Genomic DNA, 19,145 nt, shown 5'->3' with positions numbered 1-19,145 from the left:
GTGTAGGATATTGAGACAATTGGAAAAGCTTTCTGTAAGTAAACCCCATCCACCTACTGGGATAATCCAAACCTGTTATTGGGGTACCATAATTTTAATCAGAAATGGGACTTTTCCTGCTTTAGTGTAGGGGAACCCCCTTTCCTTATTGTGTTATCCTTCTGGAAACAATAGCTGCAGTGTGCCCTATACTGGACATTATTCTTTAGACACATATGCTTTGTACTTAGACATGAGACAAGAACATTTCCTCTGATTTTAAGATGAGCAAATTATTTTCTTGATTTCTTTCTGACGTGGAGGCTGGTATGAAGCCAAGAGATCCACTGGCCACAGCTTGTTTGACCTGTATAAAATGTTGTTTGCCAGCCATATATTATTGTTGGGTCTCTTGGTTGGAAATTTTTCATCAAAATAAGATTTTTGACATCTGAGAGTATTTTTTTTAAACAGAGTCAGATATGTGCAGAGGTTCAGCAAGACCTCTGTACCACTGAAGCCCTCTTTCAGTGATGCCTGGTCCTTGTCCTGCTCCTCTGTGCAGTGCTGAATTTCACTATTACATTTTTCTGAAATTCCTCTTTTCACCCTCCATTTTTTCCAACTAGCTCTAAATTGAGACATGGATAGATCCTCAGCTGAAAGCATCCACATCCACTTATTGTAATGAAGTCACAACTTCCCTTGTATGTATTATTCACTTATAATTTTGTAATCAGACATCAAGGCCTGATTGTCATAATTGTGTGACTAATTTGCATTCAGAATTACCGAGGTTCTGCATGCAAATTAGGTATCTGAGTCTGCTAGTAGACATTGCACATAGTGGTAATTGCACATGGAAATTAGGTTTATAATTACACACAAATGTTTGTGTACACAGTTCTACATCTGCACAGATACCCCATTCAACGTCTAAACACTCTCATATGACTGTGCAAGAGCTCCAATTCTATGATGATAGGTACTAAAAAAGTCCTGAGGTAGATGGACAGATAGGTGAGAGAGAAATTTTCACGGTTTTCTCATGCTACTTACTATCAAAAGAATATCATACGTAAAAATAAGAAGGTGCAAAGGCCTTTTTAATGCAAGGGAATCCAAGATTCTATTCTGGGTTCTCTCTGACTTTGAATAAGTCATTTAAAGGGAGACTATAAACCTGCAATCACGCTTCTAATTTAAAATGTGGTGTTTGCTGATATTATAAAAGATTTTTGCAACCTTTTTTGAGAAGCTGTAACATCTTGTAATTTGCAGCAACTCTCTGAAATTTGGGCGAGAGCGCATTTTCAGTCTACAAATATCTCCTCTCCTCCCATCCCCAATCACTCCCCTCCTTAGATCCAGCACCTACCCCCAGCAGGCAGTTTTTCACTCTGAGAGCAGTGTATGAGCCAGAAGTGCCTCACCTCTGGTGTGGGGAGGGAGAGAGAGAGCCTGGATTGGTCCTCCCTGATTTCTCTCCTACCACATGGCACCAGTGGCCCAGTCTTCCCTCTGCAATAGTGGCCTATTTTTGCTGACACCTAATGTAGTTTAGTCCTGTAGCTCAAGTGATAGACATCTATACTGTAGACTAGGAAATTACATTCAAAAATTTATGGTAAATTTCTTTTATGGTAAAAGAAAATGATTTAGGTTACAAAGTCAAGCAACTGAAAGTTAGGGAATGCCAGATTTACAGTTGCCAGTGCAACCTTAATTCTGCTTCCTTGTGCACATGCATTATAATAAAGCCTAGTTGCATGGTCACATACTGTTTTTTCAAGTTGGTGTCTTTAAACACACTGACCCTCAATTGTAAAATCAGTTCACTGTAATACTTATGTGACTTGCAGGGAGCTGTCAGGCTTGCTTTTTTGGAATGCACTGAAATTGGTTGAAAAATATGATATAGGTACAAAGTATTGTTTACATGTGCAGCACTCCTGCTGTTACATATATGCTTCCTGATGTGGCTACTGATTGGTGTTTGTATAATGTACAAACACCCAAGCAGAGGTATGCTAAGTTGAAATGCTGGCATGCTCGCATCCAAAATTAGATACTTTTTTGAAAATGTAATGCCTGTAGTATTCCTTTACTAATGAAAGGAGTTGCAAAACCATGACTTACAATATGCTTTAGTCTAGCGCATAGCTACAGATGACTGGAAATCTGAAAAGGGAGAAACTGAATGTCTGGAGCTTTGTTTTTTCCCCCTTAAAAACAATCATCATCATGGGCCAGATTCACTGAACAATACCTTATGCCATCAGTAATCCCACTGAAGTCATTTGGACCTGCTAATGGAATATGGTATCACTCATTGTCATTATGGTTATTGGAATCTGGCTTTTTATAAAGTGCAGTAGGCACAATAATACATCTTGATTGTTTAAAACAAACCTACCCTCAACTAGATGTAGACTAACAGTTTGAAAAATCTATTCTTTGTTCCACCATTGAAAAGACTTTTAACTTCCTTTAGCATAACTCCAGTTAGTGCAGTGTATCCATGAAACCCAGTATGGTAAAGATGTGCACTGCGCATTAAAGAAACAATCATTTAAATGTTATTGACTAAATTTTCTAGTGGATGGATAAACATAGTGTTGAAGTGCTATTGACATTCTCAAACAACAAAGAACAGATTGAAAACCAGTGAAAGAGAATACAACGCATATTTTTTAAAAAACAACAACCCTTAATTAATTCAGTCCTTTTGCAGAATCACCTACTAGCATCTGTTCACTATGAGGCCGGAGGCAGAAAACATGGATTCATTAAAATTCATAGTGCATGAAATCCATTGTCAACATTTTACCATTTTGTATAGCAAACAAATGTCAACATTATATTTTTACATATTTCAACAGTGTATTTTTCGGCACATCTATATCTAACTATAAGGAGAGAAAATATTTGTTCATCTGATAGAGCTATGAATTGATTTATAGATTAAAAATTATATAATTTACTGGTAATTTTAAATAATCTGTTTCTTTATACTGTATGTTCATATGTGATAGTGTACATACATTGTCAAAAAGTTTTCACAGTATCCATGAAATAGTCTGTGAAACGGTCTGAGCTTTTGTAAACTATTGTGAAGCATTCTTTTATTGCGAAGTTCATCGTTAGTTTAATTAGTGTTTGTGGAACAGTAATCTGCTTCCAAGGGCAAAAATTCAATTGGGATACTTAATTGCTTATTTTAATCCAGTTGATTTATTAAAAGATAAAAGGTAAGAACCTTGACCCTCCTGTAGAAAGTTGGTATTGACGGTTTCCAGGAGATTCCACCAGTCCGGGGCATAAGAAGCAGCTATGACAGCTGTGCGCTACCTCATCACCACCTCTGCCAGGTCTGTGAGAGAGGAGGCGTGGCTGCTACAGCTAGTTGAAATTTTCTTGTCAAAATAATTGTTTTGACAAAAGATGGATTTATCACCAAATCAAAAAATATTCACAGAAAATGTTAATTTAGGATTAATTTTTCCATTTTTCAGGACAATCCGAAAAGGAAATTTTTTTTTAGTAATCCTTTTCATGACATTAGACTGGGTGCGATATCCATTGAACCTAATTGGAATCTTGACTTCACTGAGCTTTGGATCAGGGCTATTGACAGTTTAGAGTACCCAGGAGAGTGTTCTGAATTATTCTGGGAATAAAAAATCAGCCCCAGAATTGAGGAACCGCTATCTTTGTGTTCCGACCTATCCCAATGCACTCAATACACACAGGTTGTGCTGGAAAAGCTGGCAATGTAGTTTGCTGTCAGTATAAGCTTAAATTTCCAAGGATTTTAAAATTTGTATAAAAAAGTTCAATGCATTTATTGAATGTTTGAGTACTTTATTCACATCATTTTATTATTATTTTAAAAATTTCGGTGCAATACAAATGTATTAAAGGTCAATGGTATTTTAACTTTTTATTTTAGAAACATGTTCAATTACAAATGTTGCTTTGCCATATAGAAATGTAGGTGTTCCCCTACTGGATCAGATATCCATTTATTTAGTTCTTGCTCTAGTTAATCTAGTTCTTTATCTAGTTCTTTTTCTAATTGTAGAAATGCCATAAAACCAAATGTACTGTAAAGGTTTTTCCCAAGACATGGCTTCCTTCTCTAGTCTTCCTCCACACCCGAACTCTTGATTTTCTTGGTTCAAATTATAAATTATATCTATGTAGCTAGTAGGAAAGAATTTCATTAAAATTATAATTATTATTACTAAACACCAATAAATATTTGTAAGTTTAAATTAACTATCTGGTACTGGAGGCAAAAGCTCCATTCCACTATCTAGGCTGTACTGGGTTTTATGCTGTCACTGCTTATTTAGATAAACAAAGCTTTGTCTTTTGGCTGTTCAAAATATTGAGCTGCGTGAACCACATTCAGAAGGTCACTATGAACATTAAACTACACTAATTGTTTTGGAAAACCAGCCTATTCTTGTGGCAAAAACATATGCCTCAAAATTGCCTGGAGCTGAGATGTAAATTTTTTACCTCTAATTTACTAGAATTTAACAAAATAGAAAGTATATGGCTTCCAATAAACTATAATATACTTTTATTTTACAAAAAATTTTTGCTTTATAGAGAATTGTTTGAGAGTGACTTCTACTACGTGATACTACATAGAACTTCTTTTTATAGCAGCATGGTTCATGACACTTTATTTGTCAGTTTGTATGTCAATCTTTCCATTATAAACCTAGAAAACTTAATTTCCTGATATGAAAACATTGTTTTTAGAATGAATTAGTTGTTTGGTTATAAAAATCAGATCATTCCATGTCTGGTAATTTACAAAAAGCAACAGAGGGTCCTGTGGCACCTTTGAGACTAACAGAAGTACTGGGAGCATAAGCTTTCGTGGGTAAGAACCTCACTTCTTCAGATGCAAGACCTTGTTGTAGTGTTCTTGTTGTAGTGTTCTACTATTGCTGAACGTAATATTCGTGAAAGGGGACAGAATTTTGACAGTTCAGGAAAGTGATTGGTTTATATACTTTTATGTTTTAAATTCTGGAGACTTTCTTTTAAAACAAATGAAATGGAAAGAAAGCTAAAATTCTCCTTTGTGGAGCCCAGAATCTGGCTCTGTTAACATGGGGCCTTTGTGAGCTCACACAAGCCCCCTTCAACTCATAAGCATCCTTTCCTAATTCTCCTTTCCCTCTATTATTCTCTATGTTACTTGCTAATTTCAATCTGTGCCAGGTTTGGTGGACTGAAAATAGCTTGAGAACTGGACAATTTTCCTGCTTCTTTTATAATGTAGCTTTTTATTGAAATCCTATCCAGACATCAATTTACATAAATCAGATTAATAACACAAATTTCTTCTTCGAGTGATTGATGCTGTGTATTCCACAGTAGGTGTGCGTGCTCGCCACGTGCACCAGTGCCGGAAGTTTTTCCCTTAGCAGTACCCGTAGTGGGGGAGCACCGCTGCAACCCCTGGAGTAGCGCCTCTATATCGCGCTATAAGGGGAGCTGCGCACTCACCCCACCCTCAGTTTCTTCTTGCCACCAGTGAAGGTAGTCGGAACTTAGTGTTCCAGCTCTGCTGCAGCACTGCAAATCTTAGTAGTACTGGCACCGGAGGAATCCATTGCGGTGCCACCACCCGCCTTACAGGAAGATTTTAAGGCTAACCAGGAGCTCCTTAGGCGGGTCGCCTCCAGTCTCCAGCTCCAGGCTGAAGAGAGGGTGGAGCTGTCGGACACATTGTTCAATGTCTTGTCCTCTTTGGCACTGGGCCGTGTGATCCTACCTCTCCACCAAGGGGTGGCCAATATCTCCACGTCGCTTTGGCAAACCCCGGCATCCTTGGCGCCTATTTCAAAAAAGGCAGAGAGAAAGTACTTTGTGCCAGCAAAGTGGCACGAATATTTGTATTCTCACCCGGTACCCAACTCTCTGGTGGTGGAGTCAGTAAACCACCGAGAGAAACACGGCCAACCCGCGCCCACCCCCAAAGATAAAGACGCCAGGAGACTGGATACCTTCTGCAGGAAGGTTTATTCATCGGCGAGCTTCCAGCTCAGGGTGGCTAATCATCAAGCCCTCCTGAACCGCTGTGATTTTAACCTGTGGGGGTCCCTGCCAAAGTTCGAACCTCTTCTTCAGGAAAAGGATAAGAAGGAGTTCAGAGCTTTGGTCGACGAAGGCGTGGCGGTGGTGAAAGCGGCCCTCCAAGTGGCTTCGGACGCGGCAGATACAGCAGCCCGTTTGATGGCCTCTGCTGTTGCCATGCGCAGGGCGTCGTGGCTCTCACTGTCAGGGCTGTCCGCAGAGTCCCAGTCCCTCATGTAGAACTTGCCTTTCTATGGGAAGGCCCTGTTTGCAGATCAGACAGACACCTGTCTACACGGGATGAAGGACTACTGCACCACCCTGCAAACTCTGGGCCTATATGTCCCACCGGCTAAGGACAAACCCAGGCCACAGACCTCGGTTCCTTCAAGTAGGGACAGATATGAGCCTCCACCTAAGAGGGTGAGGGAGCAGAGACGTAGGTCCCAGCACCAGTCCCGCTCAGCCCCGTGACCTGGGCCCTCCAAGGGCAAAAGACAGGGAAAGAGGTGCTTTTGACTCTTTGCGGGGGGCCACCGGGCCTGTTGCCAGAGGAGCCCCCCAGTTAATAAAGTTTGTGTTCTGCAACCATTTATCTGCCTTCCGAGTGCAATGGTCCCATATAACGTTGGATCAGTGGGTCCTCAGCATCATTTCCAGGGGCTACATGTTGCAGTTCACTTCGCTCCCTCCCCCACCACCCCTCAACCCCGGAAATCCCCGGGCATCCGGAGCATCACCTCCTTCTAGACCAGGAGGTGACGCGCCTCCTCACCCTGGGCGCAGTGGAGAAGGTGCCTCGGGAATTCCAGGGCAGGGGTTTCTACTCCCGGTATTTCCTGATTCCAAAGGCAAAAGGCGGGCTCAAGCCCATCCTTGACCTGCGGAGCCTCAACCAGTTTATAGTTCGTTACAAGTTCCGCATGGTTTCCCTGGCCTCTATTATTCCATCCCTAGACCCGGGGGATTGGGTCGCAGCCGTGGACCTCCAGGATGCCTATTTCCACATCTATATTTTCGAGGGTCACAGGCGCTTCCCCCGCTTCCTGGTAGGGTGGGACCACTACCAGTTTATGGTCCTTCCCTTTGGCCTCTCCATGGTCCCCAGGGTTTTTACCAAATGCATGGCGGTAGTGGCAGCCTACCTCAGGAGGAACGGGCTGCAAATTTTCCCCTACCTGGGTGACTGGCTGCTCAAAGGTAAGTCTCGGTCCCAGGTGCAAGCCCAGATGAAATTCCTGCTGGCAAGAGTCTAGGCCTAGTGGTAAACGAAGATAAGTCCACGTTAGTACCGGTTCAGCGATACACTTCATAGGAGCGCAGTTGGACTCTGTGGTGGCCATTGCCTCTCTTCACAGGGACAGGTTCAAGACGCTCAAATGTCTCATAGCCTCGGTCACGTCCTTCCCCGTGACAACTCCTGGGCCACATGGCAGCCTGCACCTCAGTGGTGTGACATGCCAGGCTCAGAATGAGGCCCCTCCAACTCTGACTAGCCTCCCAATATTCCCAGGCAGGGGACGGCCTGGACAAGGTTGTCACGGTACCTCCCAATGTAGTGGCCGACCTGCAATGGTGGTCCCTCCCAGATAACATGTTACAAGGGATCCCCTTCCGAGAGACCCCTCCCTCACTAGATCTAGTTTCGGACGCCTCGGACCTGGGGTGGTTAGCCCATGTGGAGAGCTTCCAAACCCAGGGCAGATGGTCGACCTTGGAATTGTCCCTCCACATAAACGTCGGGGAACTCAGGGCGGTGCGCCTGGCATGCATAGTGTTCAGCCTGCACCTTCGGGGAAAGATGGTCAGAGTTCTCACGGACAATATGACCGTGATGTATTACATCAACAGGCAAGGGGGCACGCACTCCTCGGCTTGTGCCAGGAAGCCCTGGACCTATGGGAATTTTGTATAGCCCACGACATCTCTCTGAGGGCTTTTCACCTACCCGGAACGCGCAATACGCGAGCCGATCACCTCAGCAGGGTTTTCTCCCACCAATATGAGTGGTCATTCCACTGGGAGGTCGCCCGGCAGCTCTTCCGAGAGTGGGGAGCTCCCCAGGTAGATCGCTTTGCTACCCAGAATCGTCTCTGCCCCCAGTTCTGCTCCAGGGCAGGGGCAGAAAGGGGGGCGATCTCAGATGCATTCCTCCTACGGTGGTCAGACCAACTGTTCTATGCCATTCCACCGTTTCCACTGATAGGCAAGGTCCTGCAGAAAGTAAAGGCGGACAGGTCGAGGGTCATCCTCATAGCCCCGGATTGGGCCCGCCAGCATTGGTACGTGACCCTCCTGCAACTGTTAGCGATCCCCCCGTGGAGGCTGCTGCTCCGCCCGGATCTCCTCTCCCAGGAGAGGGGATGCCTTCTTCATCCCAACCTAGCCCCGCTTCACTTGACAGCATGGTTGCTCTATGGTTAAACAAGGAGGAGGGAAGGTGTTCAGAGGATATCAGATGAATTCTGCTGGAGAGCAGAAAGCCATCTACACCACGGACCTACCTTGTCAAATGGTTTAGGTTTTCTAGGTGGGCGAGGGAGCGGGGCGCCTCCCCGTCATCCGCATCCCTCCAACTTATTCTAGATTACCTTCTGTCCCTGAGGACCGAAGGTCTAGCTCTGGCCTCCGTCAGAGTACAGTTAGTGGCCATCTCAGCCTTTCACCCTCCGGTGCAGGGTCACTTGGTGTTTTCCCATGAGATCACCTCCCCCTTTTTAAAGGGACTAGATCGTACATTTCCATACGCCAGGGCCCCGTTCCCGCAATGGGATCTGAACCTAGTGCTATCCCGCCTCACGGGCCCTCCCTTTGAACCCTTGGCCACTTGTTACTGGTCCCACCTGTCCTGGAAAGTAGCATTCTTGGTGGCTATCACCTCAGCCCGCCGGGTCTCGGAGCTTAGGACCTTGACCTCGGAACCCCGTATACAATCTTCCATAGGGATACGGTCCAGCTTCGCCCACATCCTGCATTTCTCCCCAAGGTGGTCTCTGCCTTCCATATGGAACAGGACATTTTCTTACCAGTACTCTGTCCTAAGCCCCATTCCTCTAACGAGGAGTACCGCCTACACACGCTAGTCGTGCGTTGGGCACTTGCCTTTTACCTGGACCGTACCAGGCTGTTCAGGAAATCCTCGCAGCTGTTCGTTGTATTGGCCGAGCGTATGAGAGGGCAACCAGTCTCCACCCAGCACCTTTCCCGCTGGATCACCTCGTGCATACGCACATGATATGACTTGGCAGGGGTTCCCCCGCCGCCTATCATAAAGGCGCATTCTACGAGAGCGCAGGCCTCGTCAGCCACCTATGTAGCCCACTCCCTATCCAGGACATACGTAGGGCTGCCATGTGGTCCTCTGTCCACACCTTTTCCTCGCACTATGCGATCATCTCCCAAACACAGGATGACGCCGGGTTTGGTAGGGTGGTACTCCGTCCCGATAACCTTTAAACTCCTACCGACCTCCATCAGATTTAGCTTGGAGTCACCTACTGTGGAATACACAGGAACAATCACTCAAAGAAGAAAGGGCAGTTACCTGTTCCGTAACTGGCGTTCTTCGAGATGTGTTGCTCCTGTCTATTCCATACCCCGCCCTCCTTCCCCTCTGTTGGAGTTGTCTGGCAAGAAGGAACTGAGGGTGGGGGGAGTGCGCAGCTCCCCTTATAGCGCGATATAGAGGCGCTACTCCAGGTGTCGCAGTAGTGCTCCCCCACTACGGGTACTGCTAAGGGAAAAACTTCCGGCACCAATGCACGTGGCGAGCACGCACACCTACTGTGGAATAGACAGGAGCAACACATCTCGAAGAACGCCAGTTATGGAACAGGTAACTGTCCTTTCTAACTTGTGCATTAATCTTGGACTTCTAATTTCTCTTGTGTCATAACACTCCTGTTTGCATTTGACTAACAGAACTGAGAATATCAAATAACAAAACATGTCTATCCGCCTCCTCATATATATCCAATCCACCATACCCTTTACTCCCTTCCTAAAGTTATTGCTAATATTTGTTCTTATTGAGGATAGACGGATCCTATTAGATGTGGATTTTTTTTCTTGCTTTCATTATTTTTGTTGGAACATCTACTGGGAATAGGTTGAAACGCCCTCTGCCTAAACTGGCTGGGAATTGGGTATTATAAATCGTTGAGAACTGTCTCAGTGTTGACAGCTGGCTGTCCAGTGATTCAGGATTGTGATTTGGATATGTATGAGAAAAATAATTGAATAAGTAAGTAACAAAATTGTTCCATTTATCCCAGATTTACTTTAATCTTTATTTTATCATTAATGTTATATAGGTATATTAAAATATGCATACATCATCCCCAGTCAATGACTTCTATAAAATATATGAACTTTTATATTGAATTTGTTAGAATATTGCTTTTACAACCTGTTTTTTTTCATGTTTCAGCACTTCAGGGAACACCTCAACAAACTTTTTGCAAAAGGAATTGGAATGCTGGATATTGCTTTAAATGAAGCTTTCAACATTCTCAGTGATGTAAGTTTGCACCTTTCTTTTAGCATTTGCATTGATGTTCCTCCCCCCCATTAAGTTAATTGCTGAAAATAAACTTTCATTTTAATAACTAGCTAATAAATTGTGACAGGCTCCTGCTCAAAGTCCTCTCCATAGGATTATGATGATAAGAAAGGTGCTTCATGAGCTAGCCTACAGTGTAATACTTGAAAATTGCCCATATCCCATAAACGAGGCAGATCTACTGACATTTATATATATAAAATTGAGAGAGAGAGAGACACACACACATTATCAAGATTATTTAAGTGGCTGTTTATTCACATTAGACCAGTGTTTTTCAAAGTTCGGGTCGCGGCATGGAAGGCACTGGGTCGCTCTGGTCAGCAGGCCAACCGGGATGTTAAAAGTCCCGTCGGCGGTGCTGCACAGCTAAGGCAGGCTAGTGCCTACCTGTTCCGACACTGTGCTGCGCCCTGGAGGTGGCCAGCAGTGGGTCTGGCTTCTAGGGGGGCCACGGGGCTCTGCACACTGCCCCTGCCCCGAGCACCGGCTCTGCACTCCCATTGGCTGGGAACCGGCCACTGGAGCTGGAGGGGGGGGGGGGGTGACTGCTGGCGAGAGCCGCACAGAGCTGCTTGTGCGCCTCCAGCTAGGAGCCAGACCTGCTGCTGGCCGCTTCAGGCGCACTGCGGTCTGAGGTGCCAGGACAGGTGGGAAGCCTGTCTTTGCACCCCAGCTGCGCTGCTAACCAGGAGTCGCCGGAAGTAAGTCCACGCCCCAACCCTGTGCCCCAATCCCCTGCCCCAACCCTGAGCCCCCCCAAATCCAGAACCCCTTCTTTCACCCCAAACCCCTCATCCCTGGCCCCCCCCCAGAGTCTGCACCCCCAGACCAGATCCCTGACCCCCTCCTGCAACCCAACTCCCTGCCCCAGCCTTAAGCCCCCTACAAACCCGGAGCCCCTTCTGCACTACAGATCTCTCATCCCCGGCCCCACCCCAGAGCCTGCACCCCCAGCCCAGAGCCTTGACTCCCTCCCGCACCCCAACCCCCTGCCCAAGCCCTGAGCCCCTCCCACACCCAAACCCCTCATCTCCCGCTCTGTTGGGTTGTGGTCATCAACAACTTTCTTCAATTGGGTCCCCAGGAAAAAAGTTGGAAAACCACTGCACTAGACTACTTGAAGTACCCTCAGTTAAATATGAGTTTACCACTTACATTAATTTTTTTGGTAATGGTTAATGTTATTATATTAGTCTCTATATTTGACAAACATTTTAGGAACATACACAGATATAAATGAGCAAATGATTGTTACTGCTTTTACTTTTAGCACAAAGATTAATATGTTTTAGACAGCTTTGTACAAAAGTAACTATCTGAAGAGTTTTTATAACTTATCATTTCTGTCTTCGCATATTCATAGAGAGAGAAATGCAAAATTCTCTTGATTTCTGTCTAGACATAGACCATTTGGAAACAGTTCAGAGGTATAATAATATTTCTATTATTTATTGGCCAAAACATGAGGTCAGCTTTTGATTTCTGATAACATTCCTGTGAATAATGTCTATGCACAGTCATTTCAGTCTGAACATCATAATGGGGACAACCCAGTTCAGCTCAGTTAGTTTTCCTTTACCACCACTACCATAAAAAATCATGTTGCGTTCTTTGAAAGAATATCTCTTACAGAATAGAAAGGAATATTTTAATTAAAATCAGGCCCATTATCTTTGCCCAAGATATTTTCCCACACAAGGTAAATATCAGAATGAGTGATTATTGCATTGTGCTTTCATGTAGTATAGTTCACAAAGATCCTTTCTTGGTAATTCCTGGCAAATCTGAAATACATTATCATGCTTTATTTTCCAACAGAGAACAACTCTAGCCTTATTTGATTCACCTGACTGTGTGGGCTCATCTCTTTCTGCAACTAATTATAAGCAATTACCTCTTTCATCAAGATGCCCATATGGATGAGCACTTGAAAAATTGCAAATTACCTTATCACAAAACTACAGTAAGGCCTATCAAGCAAGGCATGAGTACCCAATGCAATCACGCAAGGCAAAACCAGTTTAAACTGAACTCGAAGGGGCTAAAGGAAAGGTGACTGTATGCCACCTTTATTGTCCAAAGTCCTGGGCCTGGCAGGGAGCTGCTTGGCAGGGAAGGCTGCTCTAAGGTGAAATACCAGCATCCAGGGATCACTGGGACCTAGTACCACAGCCCACTTATCCTTTTACCCAGGAACAGCTCTAATGCCCAGGGCTAGTTTCTTAACAATAAGGTTATTTCAAAATGATACTACATGAAACCCCACTCTGAAACTTCTCCTAGAGGCTAGTTTATTCCTAGTGAGCCTTCCACCAGGAACCATCTGTCCCAGCCTGAGTTCTTTTTGTCTGAGGTCTACTCCCACCTTCCTTCTATCTGGGTGGAGTTAAATACATAAATGAGTCAGTAAAAGCCACTTAACATTTTCCCTACATGAGCAACACTTGCTAAGAAAGGAAATGTGAATACTCATGGTTATGAATTCAAAATTCAGTTTGTGAGAATTTGTCAGAAAATATGCCTTACAGTGAATGATTTCAAGAAGTTTAATTCAGTAGACAGGGCCGGCTCCAGGGTTTTGGCCGCCCCAAGCAGCCAAAAAAAAAAAAAAAAAGCCGCGATCGCAATCTGCGGCGGCAATTCGGCGGAAGGTCCTTAGCTCCGAGCAGGAGTGAGGGACCGTCCGCCGAATTGCCACCGAATAGCTGGACCTGCCGCCCCTCTCTGGAGTGGCCGCCCCAAGCACCTGCTTGCCAAGCTGGTGTCTGGAGCCGGCCCTGTCAGTAGATTATCGAAAGAGCCTGTAAGAGATGAGTTGATCATGAGTTGATCATGGTTTATAAATACTTCATAGGGAGCAGTAGAGGGCCCTTTAATCTAGCAGACAAAGGTATATCCAATGGTGGGAAGCTGAAGCAAATATATTCCACTGCCTGCATGTCCATCTAAACAGTATGGGACTAATTCTCCGATACAGAACATGCCACACATGGCTATAGGAGAAGCTACATGAAGTAATGAGCAAGCCTAGCCTGTTTGTAGAATTTATTAAAAGCCCCAATGTGGACACAGAATATAATATCAGAAACCTGATGTGCCACAGTAAATATCAGCTATCCTATGCACAAAACACATCCTAGATTAACCCTCCAAATCCACATACATTGGAAAAAATATTGATGCCAGTGATCAAGAAAACCCGAGCTCCTAGGTGTTTGTATTAAAATGTGTAAGGCACTTAGATAATACGGCACTGAGTGCAGTATAAAGCCTACTCTAAAACCTAGTTACGTAAATAGATAGCAGAGAGAATTAAGTGAAATCATGTCCCACTGAGCTGTAACCATGGTGAGTGAGAATCATTGGGAAGGGAGTGATGGAACATACTACATGTACTTTCAGACCTGACCGGCATAGAGTAATATCTTCCTCCATTTATAATATAAAAATGCAGGTAATAGCTTCATATATTTTTACTTTACATATGTATAACATGATTTAGTTGGGGTTGGTCATGCTTTGAGCAGGGGGTTGGACTAGATGACCTCCTGAGGTCTCTTCCAACCCTAATCTTCTATGATTCTATGAACATGGAAATATGTCTGCTATATACATATACACGCATATACTCTCTTACAAGTGTGCTTTTAAACAGCTTTGTCCAGAAGGATGCTACTTAATCTCCCTTAGAAGGGGACTTTAAACTATTTTCCACTTCATCTGCAGTATGTGACCTTTAAGCGGTAGAAATCATCTGTTCTTGTACATTACAGGTTAGTTAGGGGTGTGTCACTCACACAAAAGCTATTTATCACACGAATAGGCTATTGAGATTCTGGCTGGGTTTTTAGGATGGTTCAGAGGTTACAGTAATTAAACTCAGTTAATTTTGTCTCGCAATTACCTGCATTTCAGTTTCAGTATTTGCTTAGTTTGTTAATACTAATGTCTTTGAAGTTGAAGTTGTTGATACTAATGTATTTGAAAAGCACATTTAAATCTACTCCCAAGTTCTTTCCAACCATTGATTTATGCAGTATTCATTAGTTGCTGCAAGAATACCAATGTGCTTGGTACAGTAGTTAGCACCTACTATATCATGTGACAACTGCAATTATCTCTTTTGGTGATGAATGCAATCTTTGCAGTGATTACCTTTAAAAAAAATCATAGCCAATTAAATAAAATTCTGTGACATTTCAAAGACTTAATCACAACCAAATGCTCTAAATGTCAGGATGCATTGAAATTTTCACTGCTAACTGATGAATCACTGAGTTAATTGTAGTTCATCATAAGGCCCTTGTCATTGTTATTATTATGGAAAACACTTTCATCACTCTTGCTATTCAATAAAAATAAAGTTCTAGACAAATATGAGGAGCTATTACTCATCAAAGCATTTGAATTTAATCACATTCTTCAAAATATTCAAACAGTAGAGTACCATGTAGAATAATGTGGATGTAGACAGAGAATAGTAATGTTTTAAAATAAATATATGAAGACATCCCACCTCCACCATTCACCATTCTTTAGATATTCTTTCATACTTTGCCCCTTTTTTCCATAATTAAGTTAGGATAATTTAAAAAGAGTAGTCCATGTGAAGAATCCTCCTTTTGCCAAAGTAACTTTCTGTATATGGGAAAATGTTAGATCTAAGGACATCATAATGAAAGGAATGCCATCTTTCTCACTCATAGACTGGATGGGATTGGAAAAGTAGCACAAGTCAGAGACTTAAAATTGCAATTAGAGAAGGTCTGAACCACAAGATGCCAGAGCAACAGTAATTTTGGAAGAACTATGATTTAATTTCAGTGCCTCGGGGATCTTGGTCACGATCCAAAACCTGCTGAAGTAAATAGAAAGATTTCCAAACAGAGACATTCCATTTTCTCAGTGCCTCCGGCTCTTTTACTTCATCAATAGATCTACTTACAAACAAGTCATCTGTAAACATCTGATGGGAAAAGAAATTCCAGCGCTAAAACACAAGTAGGCTAACCTCAAGTTCAGACAAAGCCTTCGGAGGCTTCATGCTGGAGACCCAAAGTATCCTTTCTTTGAGTGTAGGGAAAAGGATAATGGAGATTCATTTGGGGAAAATGCAATTTAAAAAGTAGAATTATATCTGTGTTTATATCTGTGTTGGAACAAATTGATAAATTAAACAGCAATAAGTCACCAGGACCATATGGTATTCACCCAAGAGTTCTGAAGGAACTCAAATGTGAAATTGCAAAACTACTAACTGTAGTCTGTAACCTATAATTTAAATCAGCTTCTGTAACAGATGACTGGAGGGTAGCTAATGTGACGCCAATTTTTAAAAAGGGCTCCAGAGGTGATCCCGGTAATTATAGGCCTGTAAGCCTGACTTCAGTACCAGCCAAACTGGTTGAAACTATAATAAAAAACAATATTGTCAGACATATAGATGAGCATAATTTGTTGAGGAAGAGTCAACATGATTTTGGTAAAGGGAAATCATGCCTCACCAATCTACTAGAATTCTTTGAGGGAATCAACAAGCATGTGGACCAAGGGGATCCAGTGGATATAGTGTACTTAGATTTCCAGAAAGCTTTGACAAGGTCCCTCACCAATGGCTCTTACACCAAGTAAGCTGCCACGGTATAAGAGGGAAGGTCCTCTCGTGAATTGGTAACTGGTTAAAAGATAGGAAACAAAGGGTAAGTATAAATGGTCAATTCTCAGAATGGAGAGAAATAAATAGTGGTGTCCCCCAGGGGTCTGTTCTGAGATCAGTACTATTCAACATATTCATAAATGATCTGGAAAAAGGGGCAAACAGTGAGGTGGCAAAATTTACAGATGATACAAAATTACTAAAGATAGTTAAGACCCAGGCAGACTGCAAAGAGCTACAAAAGGATCTCTCAAATCTGGGTGACTGGACAGCAAAATGGCAGATAAAATTTAATGTTGATAAATGCAAAGCAATGCACATTGGAAAGCATAATCCCAACTATACATATAAAATGATGGGGTCTAAATTAGCTGTTACCACCCAAGAAGGAGATCTTGGAGTCATTGTGGATAGTTCTCTGAAAACATCCACTCAGTGTGCAGCGGCAGTTAAAAAAGCTAATGGAATGCTGGGAATAATTAAGAAAGAGATAGATAATAGGACAGAAAATATCATGTTGCCTCTATATAAATCCATGGTACGCCCACATCTTGAATACTGTGTGCAGATGTGGTTGCCCCATCTCCAAAAAAAATAAAAAAATAAAAATCGGAATTGGAAAGGGTTCAGCAAAGGGCAATAAAAATTATTAGGGATATGGAACAGCTTCCGTATGAGGAGAGATTAATAAGACTGGGACTTTTCAGTTTGGAAAAGAGATGGCTAAGGGGAGATTGGGGTCTATAAAATCATAACTGGTGTAGAGAAAGGAGATAGGGAAGTGTTGTTTACTACATCTCATAACACAAGAACTAGGGGTCACCAAATGAAATTAACAGGTAGCAGGTTTAAAACAAATAAAAGGAAGTATTTCATCACACAACACAGGGTCAACCTGTGGAACTCCTTGCCAAAGGATGTTGTGAAGGCCAAGACCATAACAGGGTTCAAAAAAGAACTAGATAAATTCATGAAGGGTAGGTCCATCAATGGCTATTAGCCAGGATGGGCAGGAATGGTGTCCCTAGCCTCTGTTTGCCAGAAGCTGGGAATGAGTGACGGCTGGATCACTTGATGATTACCTCTTCTGTTCATTCCCTCTGGGGCACCTGGGACTGGCCACTGCCGGTAGACAGAATACTGGGCTAGATGGACCTTTGGTCTGACCCAGTAGGGCCATTCTTATGTTCTTATATTCAAAATCACTTTGGAATATTGACTAAAGTGTCTGTGACACCAGTTCATTCAGAGATTGTGTAGTGCGTTTGATACTAACTCTGTGCTGTGCTAGAGGAGACAGCAAGAATGACTGCTTCTTTATCCTGTGCTGGGAATATGTACGTATTGGGTGACTGTACAATACTAAATATATAACATCATGAAGCTTTAGTAGGGGGTGACAGTCATGACTGCCTTTCAGTAACTGCGTCCCCAGATCTCACCCAGGGACTGCTACCATGATATATGTGTTCCCTTGTTGAGGTGAAGAATGTTTTTGAACATCAGCAAATGTATTTATTGTTGTTGTTATCTCTCAGTATTAGATCATCAGGATGTTTGGGTTTTTAAACAAATAGCCTTCACAACATGCGTGATCTTTAAGCATAAAAAGGAGAAAGTTACTGTCTAAAATGTACCAGTAAATCCTGACCATGAAGCGACTCCATAGCCTTGTGTAGTCAAGAGTTCTTTTGAACCCTCTGTAGAATTTCTGCATTTTAGATGTTCTGATGCTCTCGTTCTCCTTTGACTTTCCTTAAAATTCTTGCAGGGCCTACGAACATTATCTTCTGGAGTTCGCTGTCCATGATGTCTTGTGCTCTCAGCATGTTCTCGAGCTGCTCATTCACAGCCGTAGAGATCACGCTAAGTGCTCCAATAATCACTGGGATTGTCTATGTTCTAATTTTCCATAATCATTCCACTTTGTGGCAGAGTTCTTCATACTTCGCTATCTTTTATGTTTTTTTTGCTGCTGTTATCTCAATATCAATTAATATGGTCTTATTTGTCTTCTTTTCTGTAACAACTATGTCCAGCCTGTTTACCTACAGCATTCAGTCTGTGAAACTTGCCAGTTCCCATAAAATCTTAACTTCTTCATTCTCGCGAGCACTTTCAAATCAGTGGTTGTAATGCCACATGGTTCAGTTAAATGAGAATTTGCCACAGAGGCTCCAGTGCAGACACTTGGCAACCTCGTTGTGTCTGTTCATATATTCAGTCCCAGCCAGGCTCCTGCAGGGGCTCAGTACATGTGCCACCATCTCTTCTTTTTGGAACACATTCTGCAGTTTGTGGAGGAGTTCTGTTGGTCAATTTTGTTGCAGTCATAATTAAGCCTTAATGACTGCTCTTGTGCTCTCATAGTGAGGCTTTCTGATTCTCTTTAGAGATATCCTTCTACAAGCCATGAGTTTGTTAATCCTCTATCACTAAGGGGTATGATCCTTCACCATCACTATCCCTTCATTGATTTCTATATAAATCTTTTGAGTCTTTCTTTGGCGATTTGCTTTCTCTTTTCTTCTATGCTTTCTGGGCTGGGATGCACACTTGGCCATTGCTTATTACTGCAACCAGATGATCTATTACTCTGTCACGTAGTTGGATGTACATCCTGTCCATGTCTTTTCCTCTTCAGCCTGAGGTGGTCTTTGTGCCTTTTGTGTGAACTGTTCAGCTTTTTGTTCAGGAAGCAGCATCAATTTCATGCTAATACTATCCAGAATTGCCATAAGAACTTTCCACATTGTTGGTAAACTTGTGATTGGGATCACGGTGGCCTCCTTCCTTTTATTTATTTTTATTTTATTTTTTTTAAATATATGGATGATTCTCCCT

At 42.9% G+C, this 19,145-nt stretch overlaps 1 protein-coding gene across 8 annotated transcripts in view; it reads left to right on the top strand.

The window, feature by feature from the left end:
- Positions 1-19,145, top strand: part of CACNA2D3 (calcium voltage-gated channel auxiliary subunit alpha2delta 3) — a 713,664-nt gene that overhangs the window by 362,723 nt on the left and 331,796 nt on the right. For all 8 annotated transcript variants that reach the window (XR_004646516.1, XM_034776516.1, XM_034776515.1 and 5 more), the window contains exon 10: positions 10,511-10,600. Coding sequence is in view for 7 of the 8 variants with exons in the window: in XM_034776516.1 (XP_034632407.1) it covers positions 10,511-10,600 (90 nt within the window). In the remaining variant the exon portion in view is untranslated. The remainder of the gene's footprint in view (positions 1-10,510; positions 10,601-19,145) is intronic.

This window comes from Trachemys scripta, chromosome 7 (assembly GCF_013100865.1).
Source record: "Trachemys scripta elegans isolate TJP31775 chromosome 7, CAS_Tse_1.0, whole genome shotgun sequence".
Lineage (NCBI taxonomy): Eukaryota > Metazoa > Chordata > Testudines > Emydidae > Trachemys > Trachemys scripta.
This window is presented reverse-complemented; position numbering and strand designations above follow the sequence as displayed.